Source organism: Buceros rhinoceros, unplaced genomic scaffold, assembly GCF_000710305.1.
Source record: "Buceros rhinoceros silvestris isolate BGI_N320 unplaced genomic scaffold, ASM71030v1 scaffold1684, whole genome shotgun sequence".
NCBI classification, from domain to species: Eukaryota; Metazoa; Chordata; class Aves; order Bucerotiformes; family Bucerotidae; genus Buceros; species Buceros rhinoceros.
In genome coordinates, this window is record NW_010407457.1 from 23,039 (window position 1) to 38,694 (window position 15,656).

Consider the following 15,656-nt stretch of genomic DNA (forward strand, 5'->3'; position numbering starts at 1 on the left):
CAGACTAGGATACAAGAAAGATAAAGCACAGTATACGTCTTGTGTGGCGATGCCAACATTTCCAACAGGCTTGCTGTTAAAGACAGAGAATTGAAAAAAGAAAAAGAAACTCTGTGAAGATAAAGCCCTTTGCAAGAACAAAGAAGCAGCCTGAGTAGACTCTGGGAATCGGATTTGAGGCAGAATTTGAGCAAAAACAGATGGAACAAGTGAAGTCTGTGCATCTTTGTCCAACAGCCAGTAAGAGTTAAAACAAAGAAATATGGGGAGAGAGGAAATTCTCTGCAACCTTGACTAAATCTGTTTAATTTAAAAGGAACTTTCTTAGTCTAACTATGACCAAAGTTAGGAAGACAGTGCAAACGCTGTCCTAGAGATCTTAAAATGTGAAGACAAACAAGTCAGGGGAATGATTTAAAAATATAAATATAGCGGTCCAGGACAATATGTGGCCATGACTATTTAAATAACAACTCCAGGATGTTGAATTTTCAGAAGCATAGTCCATAAAATCATATACGACAGTGACAGACAAGATTTTATTTCTTAATTTCACACCTTGCAGGAAAAGGGTTTTACATATCTGCCAGCTGCAGATTATAATATTTCTGCATCACTGAGAAAAAGATTTTTTTTTTTTGGTTCTAATATTCTAGAAAATAGGTAATCTCAGTTTTGATAGCCAGTGGAAGGCACTGATAGGAAAGTACGACTGAACGATATTCATAGCTCTTTTTAAGTATCAAATTGAAAAAACCTCACTTAATCAAAAAACGGTTGTGGTTCATCACATTTCAATATCTTTTAGAGAAGGCTCTATTACATGCAGTAGATATTTTTCCCTATGCAAGCAAAACTTTTTATTAGAGTCTGCATTTATTGACTTACAGTACATAACCTCATCTTTTAACACGCAGTGAAAATCACACAATGGAAATGCCATTTGACACAGGTGATATTCTTTGCCAGGCTCTAAATTGTTCAAGTGAAACTTAAAGACAATTTGTGAAATCTAAGATCTACTTTTGCAAGTATAAGACCTACTTTTTCCGGCATTCAAGAAGTAAACGTGGTAAGCAGAAAAGCACACGCTAGACCTGATGCTCTTGTTACTATAGACACTGAGCTCAGAATTATTCAAAGCTGTATTGCATTCGCACTGTTTGTAAATAATTTCTTAGAGTATTTGCAATTACAAAGATAGACAGGAAGGAAGAAAACAACTGCAAGAAAAGAAAGAAAACATTTTGTGATAGGACAGGGGTAAAGGTTTTAAACTAAAAGAAGGCAGATTTAGATTAGATATAAGTTACGATAAGGATGGTGAAACGCTAGCACAGGTTGCCCCGAGAGGTGGTAGAAACCCATCCCGGGCACCACTCCAGGTCAGGTTGGACAGGGCTCTGAGCAACCTGAAGATGTCCCTGCTCACTGCAGTGGGGCTGGACTAGATGACCTTTGAAGGTCTCGTCCAACACAAAACATTCTGTCATTCTGTGATCTGCAAACCAGAAAATGCTATGAGGGTACACAAATAGATTGCCAGCTTTCCATAGTAATAGTAACACAAAACTGTTCGATGAAGGTTTAAGTCAGGTGTTGAAAACTATACTTTCAACAGCCAGTAAATGATAGGTGACAAGAGACAGAGAGGTACAAAAGACAGTATACATGTGCTAAAAATAATTGTCATGAGCAAAGATATAAGAGAAAGAGATAAAGGATATTTCTGCAAAAGAGTATTGCAAGCCTGTAAAAAAAGAGGAAATCAAATATGCTAAGTCGTAGAAGAATGCTAAATATGGGCTCTCCACATGGAAAGCAACTGAATTGTGAAAATAATAAGAGCAATAATAAAAATTGAATTGAAATCCGTAAGAAAATATATATTTCTAGTCATCTTGTCACTAAGTCCAAATATACTTCACAACTTCTAAGATACTTTTTAATCACTTCTTTTATAAATCGATATTTACTCAGAGCAGTCACTGTTGCAGAGTCAAATGATTGTTAATACTTCAATATTTTTTAAATCCAGTGGCATGGAATTAGTCTCAGTGTGGTATTAGGTTAAGGAATAATTACTATATACTATTTTTAATGAAGACTTTTTTATCTTTTTACCTATTATTGAACTTCTAATTGTATTTTACATTCATGAACCATTTTTTTTAAATGCTGATGACACAGCTTGAGATTCTCAGCAACATATTGTATGCCTTATGTTTGTAAGTTGAGTTGATATAAAGCATATCTCCCGTTGACAGAAATGCTTCAAAATATTCATGGATTTCAGCATTCATCACAGAAAACCTCTGTAGTTATGGAAAGCACTGATAAAATCCCTTCCTGTACTTCAAAAACATCAGAACAGCAGCTATACCACAGTATGAGGATGGAAAGAACAGACGGAAGACAGTCAGACTTCTCTTAAGTTAAAATTTATATTATTGCTTTTATTTTTCAAAGCAGCAGATTAAGTCTTGGACTGCGTAGCACTGATCATCAAATTTTATTTTCTGTACTGGCTCTTCTGCTCTGTCAGTAAAGGCACACAAACTTGCACTATGGCTACTATTTCGTTATCTAAATATGCCTGGATAGGGATCTGACAATCTGCAGTCCAGTGTTGTAATTTTTTTTAAATACTTCAAACAAAAAGGATTTGGAGAATTTTTTCATCTGGCCATGCCCACAGTGTTCTTCCCGCTAACACACCCATATTTCCTAATTTAACAGAGAACCAGACCCAATGATGTAAAAATGTAAAAGTAATTTACTCCTGCACCTGCCAATTAATGATAGCAGAGATTTCATAAGCTAACCAGTCTTTGGGCTGCTGATAGGTATTTGCCAAAGATCAGCCAATCTGATAATGAGAAAAAAACCCTTCCTAGTGCCAAAACAGCCACTAGAATGCACATATCACAGTCTACTGTCAGGGTTAGGAAAGAGGGAACTGCTACTCAAGAGAGCTTTTTAAAAGTTAGTTATGATTATTTTCTTTAAACCATATTGTTCACCAGCTCCCCTCTCAAATATGTTATAGTAGGGAGTAAAGACTTAGTCCGTTACAAAATTCACACAGTCATGACTCTGACCCCAAAACATATTTCCAAAACATGTGGCAATACTATGAAATATAACTTGCTTGATGTAACAAGGGATGGGAAAATTCAGTCTTTTCTACTGGTAGACATTATGAAATGTCAAAGTCACAGGAAAATGTTAAGACAAATGTATTCCATATAAATAATGTCAACATTAAAAAGAAATCAGTGTGAACACTGTGCTAAAAGTGCATATGACTTCCTTCATTTACAACGTACTCATATAAGGAGAAAGTTGAAACATAGTTCAATAGTATAAGCCCCCTTCTCCATTATAAATGAAAGCTGCAAAGTCACTTTCCAGACCCAGCACTTTTGAGAAAATTTTATGCTTTATTTTGACATATCATTATTAAAATTGGCAACTGATTCTAACGTATTTTCTTCTCCCTCCACAGAGCATCCTTATTCCCAGGAGCAGACTCCATTGCCTTTTAGATAGGGCGGTTATTGATACCAAGTTTCTAAAAAAGGAAAATGCATTTGAATAATTATCTACACGTGCCCAGACATCAGTAACAAGTAGGAATGCAGAAAGGTGCTTCAAAGTACCTTCCTGAAACAGAAATCCATGTATGGAAGATAGTTAATATTGTAGACTCAACTGGATGTAGCCATGTTAATATGCTCCTTTTGCGTTACACCCTGCTTTTCCACACACCAACCAACATTTCACCTTGGGCACTTCAAAGACAATAATCAATTCTTTTCACAGAGTCTAAGAATTTTTCCGAGCTAAGAGTACACATTTCCCTGTTTAAACTAAACTGAACAGACATGACTGTAAATCAGACTAGGAAGCAAAAAAATTTCCAAAATTGAGTTTGTTCAGAATAAGCCTATTCGTTTGTACCAGCATGCTTCTGCTCGTGTGCACCTACAGAGACTGGCATTGATGTATTTATGCGATATTCACCCCAACACTGTACTAGGAGTGAGGTGCAAAAAGCCCAGGCTAAAGGGTGGAGATGTCAGTTCCCCAGAACTCTGAAGCACAGGCTTCAATCTCCCCACACAGAGCACAGCAAGCAACTTTAAGAACAGAAAAATCAATGGCGCAGAACTGTTCATGGAGAAGAGGCACACACCTGATGCTGTGCTGAAGAGCAAAAGATTGCTGAGTAAAACTCTCCAAAAGCCAGAGCATGAAGTGAGAAACTGCCTCAGGCTATAGAATGGAATCCCACAGGAAACAAACTATGGGAAAACAAGCAAGCACTAAAATACTGGCAAACAAACATACCATCTCTCTCAAAAGCTGTGTGCTGTACAAATGGAAGGCAGCACAGAGCTGCGATCTACCTCTCACTGTTTGGGAAGCAAAACAGAGACATAAACCTTGTACTGCACCTTAATAAATTAAAATTCTTCTGATTCACAACTGAACTTAGTTGCAGAACCACGGTCACCAAACTGTCTTGCATCCATAATATTTCCATGCAACAGCCCAGGGAATCACACATATGTATCAACATCCTTTGGGGCAAGAACAGACTGCACAACCTTCCACCAAGTAGCATAGATGTGCCTACATGTCTTTTCCTCTGTCATTCACTAGTGATGATAACAAAAACCATTTAAAATTATTAGGAGCATTTAGAATTTGAAAATCTATTGTTTATCTGGTAGTAAGTTTAGACTCTTTGCTCAATGACTTTTAATAAATACAAAAACCCCTCAATGGATAACTAAGCCTTGCAAAGCTGTAGAACACAATTCCACTGTCAGCTGTGTTAATATGATCAAGTTTATTCTCCAGGAAATATTCCTCAATTATAAAACTTGGTAAGTAAACCAGGATTACATATATAGTAAACTAGCAACGACAACAAAGGAAAGAACCCGTTAGTTTAAATCAACTTATGCAAGCTGACTTCCTTTCTATTGCCAACAGAAATTATTTTCTTCACTTTTTTTTTTTTTTTTAAAGGCAATATCAGACATGTTGGTCAAGCTGCATCTGATCTGATCGCAGTTAAGAGATTATCCGCTTTCCCCAATCTACCACTATTGGCACATGTCTGCCTCCTCTTCCACCTCTCAGAGACTACTCTCCAGAGATGGCAGATAGATTCACACACAGTCACCCCCACCCAAGTTCTGTCAAAATGGTTCTATTTTCAAACACACTGCTAGGAAAAAAAAAAAAAGCTGTTTCGATTCCTTTCCCCAAACCAGTTTTAGGAAAAGCTTACAGCAGAGCTTATGACAGCTGGTTTGAACGGGACAGTAACGCCCAGCAAGCACAAGTGACAGAGAACAGTAATTTCTTACCCCAGTAACCTGCAACTGACATCATACATCCAATTGTGCCTTGAGACACTTTACAACTCCTTGGTAGGTAAGTCTTCTCCAAAAACAAAAGGGACAGAAATCACAAGCACAAAGAGGAGCAAGCAAGAACTAACTCATACAGAAAAGGGAGATACAAATTCAGGATTGAAAATAGGAGAAAGTGGGGGTTTTTATAAGCAGGGAAAAACTTGTAACGAGAAAAGGAATACAACGTGCAGTTGTCAAGTGGTCAGTACACTAAATGGGAACAAATGAAATAGTTGGTGCAAGGATAAAACCACGTAATTTCATACAAAGCTAGGCCTGAATAAACACATTCAATTCTTTGTTTCTTCTTGGGGAAAACAAGGAAGGAAATTGAGGTAACAGAGGCCCAACTAGAAAAGTGAAAGTGACCTCATTCTAAAAGGCGTTTTTATTTGGTAAGAACATTTAGAAAGGTTTTCTTTGTCTGTAATATTTTAGTCCAGACCACATTTGGAGGCACAGATACAGTGAAGATGAGGCATAAGTTTTTCAGAAATTAATAGTATTTTTATTCTTGAAAAAGCTCTCAGGCACAGAAGCCTCTAAATTTCTCACAGTGAGGAAACGGTTACACTGAGCACCTTTACTCTAAACGGAGAGTCAGTAAAGACAGAGCGGGTTTTGTATCCAGCTCTGATCAGAACCCATTCTGGTTTGTTAGTCTGTTTCTGATGTAAAAGGCCTGCAATCACTTCACGTTTCACTGTATTCCTCTGTACCTAGAGGTCAGAGGGCAACTGTCCTTACAAATCACTACAAATTCTTACATTTTACAGTTATTTTTGAGGCTTTCTGCAAGCAGAAGTCCCGGAAATATTCAAGAAATATTGGAGTAATTCCCCCAAACTGGAAAATAATTAAAAAGTCTTACATATGGGCAGATGCCTGCTGTGAGGTCTATCAGCAGCTCCCTGTTTGCATTCCCAGGGCTGGAAGAGGGAACTGCAGTCTAATAGTCACTTTGCAATGATAATGCCATTGGCTTCAAGGACTCCAACCCTCTAGTTTACACCAGTGCTTCACAAAGGAGCATTTAGCGCCAGTTAAATAAGTAACCAATTATCTTAGTCTAACTTTTTAACACCTAAGAACACTAGGAGAATGAGAGACTACAATCTGCAAAATACAAAAGCCCACAATTCTGAGTACCTACGGGAAACAGAATAGAGAAATAGGAAGAGAGTGTAAAAGGCAACAAGTGCTTGCCACTAGAAATTTCTGAACTGAAGAGAACCTGGGCTTTTCCCTTTCTACAAACTACAAATGTAAAGTTTACCTTATCATATAAACAAAGACTGACTGTAAAAGCTCAAAACCAGGAGTTGTTTTCAGTTGATATTGAGATAATGTATTTATCAACATCCTTTTGGATTTCCTAGATTTTATGCAACACTAAAGTAAGCAGATGAGACCCTGCTGTGTGTCACTTCTGGTACTGTACTGTGCTATACTTTGCTCTTAAACAGGTGCAATATTTTAGAATTGTCTAAGTGTAGGTCAGCAAGACACATTCACCTTCACCCTGGCTTTGGTTTTCATCTACATTCCTCTGAAACCTATATTTACTCAAGCATTCATAAGACTCTTTCAAGAACTTGAAAAAGTGCTGAGTGTAAACTCAATAGCAGAAAATGCCATTGCTGTCCACAACTGCAGGTAAATACGAGGTGACGTTGACTTAGAAAAATAAAACTGGAGTAGGTTCTTCAGCTCGGATACAGCACATACTTAGGACAAAGAGTGCAGGATTTTAAGAGGTTAAGACTACCTGCATTCTCATACTAACAAAAGGTAAAGGTGACTCTATTTTCCCTTTATATGCTATCAACATCTGCAAGATCTGAGTGTTCTGAAACCTTCTTTTATCAACTCCTTGTGTACGTAAGTCCATTATAGAATCCTACTTTTTCCCAGTGGCAATTCTCCTGACAGAAACCATGTTCTCCACGGCTGCTTGCCAGAAAGCCTCGCCCACATATTCCGACTGTCTATTTTATAATTAAATGTCACATTCCTAGGTTATTCTAAACATGCTACTAGCACCTCAGAGAGTAATAAAGCAAATGTTCAAACTATGTAAACTTTAAATCATCATATGATAGTGAAGTGAATTTATTGTATATTAAAAGTTTGTTTCAGTTCCGAACGCAGACCGAGGTGTGAATTTCTTCTTTCCCGTTTCAACTCCTCTGTCTATTCAGGACAGAAGGAATCATTAAGGAATTCAAGGAGTTATTAAAGTTATTATTACCTCGGTCCCTGAACCCTTAACAAATTGCTTTTCATTATTATTAGTCTCTTCCACAATAGCTGTTAAAAACACACCCATTGATACGTAGAAAGGTGTATCTGAGTATTTTTGAAAGGTAAACCTGTGGAAGTATAGACACGTGGTACGTCTGAGACAGTAGCATGTCCCAAATCAGCTACATTCTAAAATAACAGGAGAGAGAAAAAATAAGAGCTATGAAAACTCATTTTGGTACAGATATATAACCCATGTAAATCAACTTTACTAAATAACCAAGAGCAGCTGAATCAGACGATGCCTTACACACTCCTCATATCTGGACTTCTCCCTTGGTACTGCACTGTTTAAACTGGATTCAGATTGATTCTATACTTCCCAAAACCAAACCTTCCCTCTAATATGAAAACAAAGTAACTTTCTTCCTCTATTCCTTTTTCATCTGTGAATAAACCTATATGATTAATTCCCTAAGAACCCTTTCCCCCGCCGTCTGTCAGAAATCTGTGCACAGCTGATAACTGGTCCTTCTTCCCGGAAGCCTGGGAGAACCACGGCTCTCTGGGAAGAAGAAAGCTGGACAACATGGGAGCATCCGGTTCCTCCATGTTGAACCCAGGACACCCGCCTTCTGTCAGAAATCTGTGCACAGCTGATAACTGCCATTCACAAAATTTGTGGGTGGAAGAAAGAGCTACCTCTCACTAAGAGTTATCACAGACCTTCTTATTTAATCTTAATTATTTATTCACTGTTTAGAGGATAGCACCTCGCAGATCCTGTGCCTATTGGCAACGAACACACTTTGTGCATAAAGAGAAGAAACAGAATGCACTGACAGATTTAGAATCCCGATGTGTGCTTAAACATTTTGAAAGGAAAACATTATCATATGCAGTCATTTTCAGGAAAAGTGACGGAAGCCAATTCCATCGGAATGGACTGCCAGCCTTGCTGTGAAACAGCCTAGAGCTGAGCGGACTCTGGACTGACAGACAGATAACCACACTGAGCTGTAAAGCACAGGCATCCCAATTTTTTTTTCTGAATTCCTTCAGTATATGAAAATTATGGGAATGACAAAATAGTGTTTTCTGAGAGCCATAGTATTTATATTCCAAAGATCAGTAACTTTTCTGGTTTTAACATTAATTGGTATACACTGGAAGATATAGAAAGTCTGCAGAAGAGAGGAATGAAACGTCTAAGAGCTCATCAATAAGCAGATCAGCTCTTTATACTTTACAATGATGATCAAGAGTACTGTAGGTGCAAACCTATGGTTTGGTTTATTACATTTCCTAATTTACTCTTCCTTCTACATTTATACATTTGAGTGCACGCAATCTGCACTCAAAGATGGCACAAGAATCATACGTATGCTTACAAATTAGGGTGGCAGCCTTTTTTATTGTCTCTCATTTTCCTTTTCAAAATGTTCCAGGATAAATTTTGGTATCATAGATTCAATATTTATGGTATTTCAGCTTTCATGTTTTCATCATAAAGGTTGTGAAATTTGCTTTTCATTTTTATTTTCAGATTCTAAACTCAATCATCTCCTTAGGATGGGCATTACTTAGTCCTGTTTTTACCATCAATATTTTTAAGCTTTTTCAATGCAGAGGCCAAAAGACTCAGAAGATAAAGAAGAGCAATGTATTTATGTCCCATGAATTTTATGCCAATCTTACTTAGAGCCTACTTAGGGACTCTGAACCTTCATTTTAGTGGTTCTACAGCTGGGAGGGATCATGATGATCATGCAACCTGACCAGGCCAAAGTTTTTCCCAAAACTGAATTATTTCAAAAAGAATCTGGTCCTGATTAAAGGCTGAGGGAGACAGACATAGTACAACACCCTTCTAATAGACCACTATCTTCATTTTAGAACAAACAAAGAAACCAACCAACCCACCACAAACACTCCCCCAAGTCTTACTGAGCCCACATTTGTGCTCTTCGCAAAATAATGGAACCAAATGTCAGCCACTGGATCTTTTTAAACCTTTGGCAACCAGATTATAGAGCCTGGTATTAGTAATTAATTAGAGATCAGCTAATTAATCCTTTAATCATCTCTTAAATAAGCTAAATGGACTGAGTTCCTGGAGTCTTTCAGTCTAAGCCACATTTTTCAACCCTTTGACAAGTCCTGTGACTCTCTTTGGAACTCACTGCAAATTATCAATACCTCTACAACTAAAAAACCCCAAATGAAGGCAAAGCCTTAGAATTAGTTACACATAGCGATTTCATTCTTCTATGCTGACTTGGTAAGTCCTGCATTTAAATATTCAGTGATAACACTTGTCTGTTTTCAGCTGTGAGTTTGTGCTGTGGTTTTGCTCCTAATTCAATAAAATACAACATAACCTGGAAACGAACAACAGGCATTTTCCAGAGAAACAGTGATGTGCAGACACTAGGTTGTAAACTTCTATCTACTGCCTGTAGCTAGGATTTAATTAAGTTGTTATCACCACTCTGCATTACAGAACTGGGAAAATGGGCAACAAAAAATAGTATACAGGCCTCGACTTGGTAAGAGTAACATTTCCAGATGTCAGTCTCCAAGCCGACTATCACGTGTAAGGAAAATATCAGCAACAAATCAGATTTTAGGAATACATTTAAACAAAAAAACCCCCCAGAAAACTCCACACACACCCCCCAAAATAATAGTTCTTCTGCAGCTGCATGAAGTGATGATTTTGACTGGTTTGAATTAGACAAAGTGGAAACAGGAATTATCACGGAGCTTTATCTTGCCCGTCTCTACAGGCAGTCCCTGTATTAGCCAATGCAAGACGCAACAAGCCCTTTGACTTTGGCTTTTAACCGTGACAATCAGCACACAAAGGCCTGTTCTATACCCAGCAGTACTACACACCGCGTAACCGAAGCTCCTTTCCTTTTACTGCTCCCACTAACTGCTTAAGTTAGTGTTGGTTTCTCCAGAAAAACATGAGTGCCTGACCTCTGTACCCCTTTGCAACCATACTTCCCCCGCCCCCCCGGCCTTGTTTTTCCACCTTTGCAATTCTGGAAAGAACTAATTTATAGACAGGCTCAATTAAATACATATTAGCGCTTGCACAGAAAAAAAAAAAAAGGTTTTATTTTATAAGGTTTTATAAGGTTTTTTTTTATAGTTGAGAAGCTCTAAGCATTTTCCAAATATTTTCAAAATATCCCATATTAATCATCTCACCACCTTTCAAATACTCTCTAGGCAGAATTTTTATTTTGTACACCCTAATTCAAGACTTTATTGTACATTTTTTTGGCTTCTCGAGACTTTCAAGTCTGAATCATAATTTTGAAGAGAAGCTATCACATCAATTGCTTCTCTTACCAGCCCAGCCTATCCGAATTAATTCTCCATCCATTTGTGCTTACACAATAACCTTGCATGAATTACCACATTTGCTAGCCTGGAATTTATTATGAGGAAAGCATTTAATGTATTTTTAGCTCTCTTTTAGTATACAGTTAAAACAAGGAAGAGGAACTAGATAATGAGATTAGGCAGCTCTCTACAGACCAGTGACAAATACGCTGTAGACATTGTTCAGAAACTTTGGTGATTTTGTTCTTAATTTTTCTTTTATTACTGACTTGAGAAAAATAAATAGATGGTTGCTACACAGGTACAGTAAAATTACAAAATTCTGTTGTCCAGTCAAAAGGAAGTGGCAAAAGGAAAATGAGGAAGCACGTACCTGAGTTCAGTTTGCATTCCTAATTTTAGAACTAAGTCCATCGCTCCTATTATCTACTGCAGCTATTTGTTAGTGCTCTGTGCTGTCCACTAACTATTTCAGGGGAGAAGAAATTTGCATGTAGCTTATTCCTTCGCAATATTATCTAAAAACTCACAGCAGCTTTATGCAGTCATATACAGCTGGAATTATTTCCAGAAGCTTGAGAGCATAGATCTAATAAAAAATTCCCCTTCTATGTACCCTGTATCTTTCAAAAACATTTCTAGCTCTCAGCAAAGACATAACTTGCATGTGACAATGTACGACCTGTTCAAGTGACTTGGACATTGCAGAAAATAATTCATAGGAATAAAGGTATTCTGTCATATAATCTATGTATTCTGTGGCAGAATTCATGCAGAATTCATTCAAGTCTAATATGCTAATCATCGAGCATTTAAAATTGATAAACTGCCTCATTACACAAGGTACTACAAAACTGTCACACTTTAAGCATTCTTCCACTGATATTTCAGTTTAATCGCAAACTGGAAAACACACACAATATACAGTTAATCAACAGCTTCATTTTAAAAGCAAAAAAGTTCCTAGGTTCAACCAGTGGAATAATGCAATAAAACAGCTCTTTTCTTACCCTTATTGTACATATTGGTTGGTACTTGGACATCACTCAGACTGATATTCACAGGCAAGTTATTGAAGTGGTCATTTGGCACTAGAATGAACTCCTTCCCCAGCTCCAGATAGTTTCCTTCTTCATCTCGTTCATTTATGAGCACAGCATTGAAGTATTCATACTGCAACAGAAACTCACATTCAGTATTCAGAATTCACATTCAGCATAAAAATGAGGTTTGAATATTTTAACATATCTGTCCAACCCCTGATTAACATTTACACGTGTCTCCATCTAGAGCAGAATAATTCTAGATATATTTATCATCTCTGATTCCCTCTATATACCTAGTACAGGTACGTGACACCTATCAATACATCTCGAGGTACATCTCATATTACCTCCAATTTCTGTCTGCCCTGAAAATGTTAAGGCCAGTGCAACAAACACCCTGAACATAAACAATGTACACACTATTTTTAATACAAAGCTCTCTAGGCCGAAATAATTCCCTGGGTAATTATTGAATGTTGCGCTCTCTACCTTATTTCCATCACTTCAAGAACTGTTGTCAGTGCTGAACTCAGGCCTTGACAAACTAAAAGCTTTTATTTCCGAGGAATATTAACTGCAGCTCTTGTTGCTTACCCAGTGTGTACTGACTGACATGTGCTAAAGAAAAATATGTGCTTTATGCTGAATTTTACAATGCACATCATAATAAGTGAAATTATGCATACTTTAATATGGACTTATAAACTTGGTAGTGACTTATTTTGAATGAGAAATTATTGTCTGCCTGTTACAGATTCCTGAAGAGCATTTGGTCTGTTTTGTACAGAACTATAACCAGATAGGCAAAAGCAATTTAGATAACATTATTGATTTCCTCATGACCTCGTTTAACCAGAAATTCTATCAAGCTTTGAGGGCAACAAACAGTGAAGACTACTTTTTAACCTCTTAAATAACCTTAACCCTTGGCAACAGTTTGAAATGTCCTTCTTAAATGAAAGGGGTGAAAGTTTAATGTCTTAGAAGAATCTCACTAATTTAAATACGAGTCTTTGCCCTAACTGTCCATGTGAGAGTAAATCAATACAAATAATATTTAGACACAAATCTATGTATATACCCATACAATCTGTACAAGGATAAATTTACCATTTATGCAGCTAAACCAGACTAGCAGGTACAAAAACTTAAAAGGCTTTTAACAAGCACTCTCAGTGTGATATGCCACTCATTCCAACAAAGAAGAACTAGTTGGAATCTTACAATCTATACGCTTGCGTTAAAAAGCTGGATAATTTAATCAGTATCTTAATTGAAGGCTTATTTGAAAAGCGGTTTTCCATACCCTGCTCTTCCAGCTTTTAGTTTTTCAAAACAGCCAACCCATAGTTTGGATTTCAGACGAAAGTAGAATACAAAAGAAGTCACTGTATGTTAGCTAGATTTTGAGGGCTTTCTGTGTATGCCAGAAATATTCAGACTCAGTGTTCCACATACCACTAATCACAACTAACAAAGACTGAGACACATCAATATTTGAAAATCAATTTAATGGAAATTAATCTGACATGAACAAATATTTGACCTTGAAGTTATTTTACTTTAATCGGTTTATACTGAGATGAGCAAAATAATCTGCTGCATATTATTCATATATACATCTAATGAATCAAAAAATTCTGGAAAAAAAACACAGTAGTTTTCTTCCCCACCCACCTCCACCCCTCCAGCAGCCACAGGTAAAGAAAAGAATAGAGATATAATCTGTCTAAAGCTGTGGTTTCATTAATTAAATATTTAATTACAAAAGATATTAGAATTATCCAACACCCCCACAGATGTTAGTCTTCTCTATACCATTTACGGCATTGTCATTGTTACAGATTATCATCTTATTATCTCATTATCATTATTACCTTATACTGAAACCAAAAGGGTGAAGAAACCTGATTGTTTCCAAGAAACAGCAGTTCTTGGTCTATTTTGGAGAAACGTTTCTCCTCTCTGCTTATTATCCAGCTTTATCATGGATCATTAACTGCACTGCCTGCCTGCTGCCCACATGTGACTGCAGCTTTTTCGGTTTACCATTTCTGCAAAAGCCAGCGACAGTTGGCAGAAGACTTGAAAGCCCAACTCGTATTTCCCATCTTAGTAAGAAATAGAATATTCCTTCCAACATGAAGCCATGCAGGAATGGCTGCTGTAAAATGCAACCTCGCTCCAGTTCCAAGCAAGGGAAAAGTAAGCTCTGTAGCTTTTCCGTGATATATCAGATAGTATCTAAGTCTAGATGAAAAGCTGATATTCCGTCCCCTGGAAGGACAGTGATAAATAAAATTATATATTTAACTCTTCTTTCTTGCCAACCAGCCCTCTCTTCACACCCCCGGACAGCTAAGTTCCAGCAGGTGAGGAAGATTGTTTCATCTTGTTTCCAAACCACCTGTTTTCTTGTCCTTCAAGACAGAGTTTTGTTTTCCTCTTTACTCTGTTGAACACCACATCCTCCACAACTGCTGGAGCTACCGATAAGCCATTGTGTCGTTTTCATGAGGCTTCTTGGCTTTACAAGTCTTGTCAGGCTTGTCGCAGAGAAATCGAAGGGGCTTTATTTTTTTTGTTTTCTTATTAACGACCACCACTGAAAGCATTCACAACACTTCACTCCTAATTTTAACACAGAAGTTGTATTTAAATATTACACTTCAAAGGAAAGGTGAATGAATACATTTGGGGATGGAAGATTCTGTACTAAAATAGGTAGCAATATTCTGTTCTCCTTTAACTGAATTTTCGTTATGTATCATGGAATAATTGCTGCAGTAATTCACATACAGACTTAGTGATTTCAAGGATGTAAATTTATCTTGCCCGTGGGTTTTATAGTACTTCAGAAGAATGTCAGAATATACATGTAAATCACCTCTAAAAGCGTATTATTTCCTTTCATTCAGTGGGTTATTTCCTTTTCCAAAGGAGTTAATTAGTAGACATCCTCCTTCATCATGTTCTGTAAGTGGCAAGACTAGCCAAGTATTAAAATCTGCTATATCCTAAATAAACTAAACTGCTCATTCCACAATTAAGGATATTTAGGTCTGATTGTTTCTTTGGTTGATTTAGCATTCACTGATTTATTGGTCTGAGTCTGTATTTTCTCTTTTCAGTTCTACAACTTTATACCAAGTAATATGATTTACGTGGGATTTTTTTAAAGGATATCTTAGCATAAAACAGTCCCTATGGTATTATATATAATTAATATTTTCCTGTTTTTTTTTTTTTTCTGTTTCATTTAGGGGAGTTTGGGGTTTGGTTTGTTTGGGTTTCTGTGCAAGTGAGAAGCCTACAAAAATAACAGATTTAAGACACTCCTGCAAGTTCTAAGTTTCAAACATCAAGTAATATATACAGCTCAAAAATACTACTGAAAAAGATCAGCATTGAAGCAGAGCTGTTGTACAGCAGCTTCTTTCGGGAACTTTCATTCCAAGGAAATTATTGTGACAGCTGAAAGGTGATAGAAGAAAAAATTAAAATAAAAATTGGAGAAAAAAGAAATTAAAGTAAATCCCTCTGGCTTTCTGACACTGCAATCGAGATAATGCCCAAG

The 15,656-nt window shown here is 37.0% G+C and overlaps 1 protein-coding gene across 1 annotated transcript in view; it reads right to left on the reverse strand.

The window, feature by feature from the left end:
- LOC104491960 (voltage-dependent calcium channel subunit alpha-2/delta-3-like) overlaps positions 1–15,656 on the reverse strand; it is a gene marked incomplete at its 3' end in the record, with an annotated part of 36,466 nt that overhangs the window by 19,995 nt on the left and 815 nt on the right. The window contains exon 2 of the mRNA XM_010134456.1: positions 12,044–12,206. Within this exon, the coding sequence (XP_010132758.1) occupies positions 12,044–12,206 (163 nt within the window). The remainder of the gene's footprint in view (positions 1–12,043; positions 12,207–15,656) is intronic.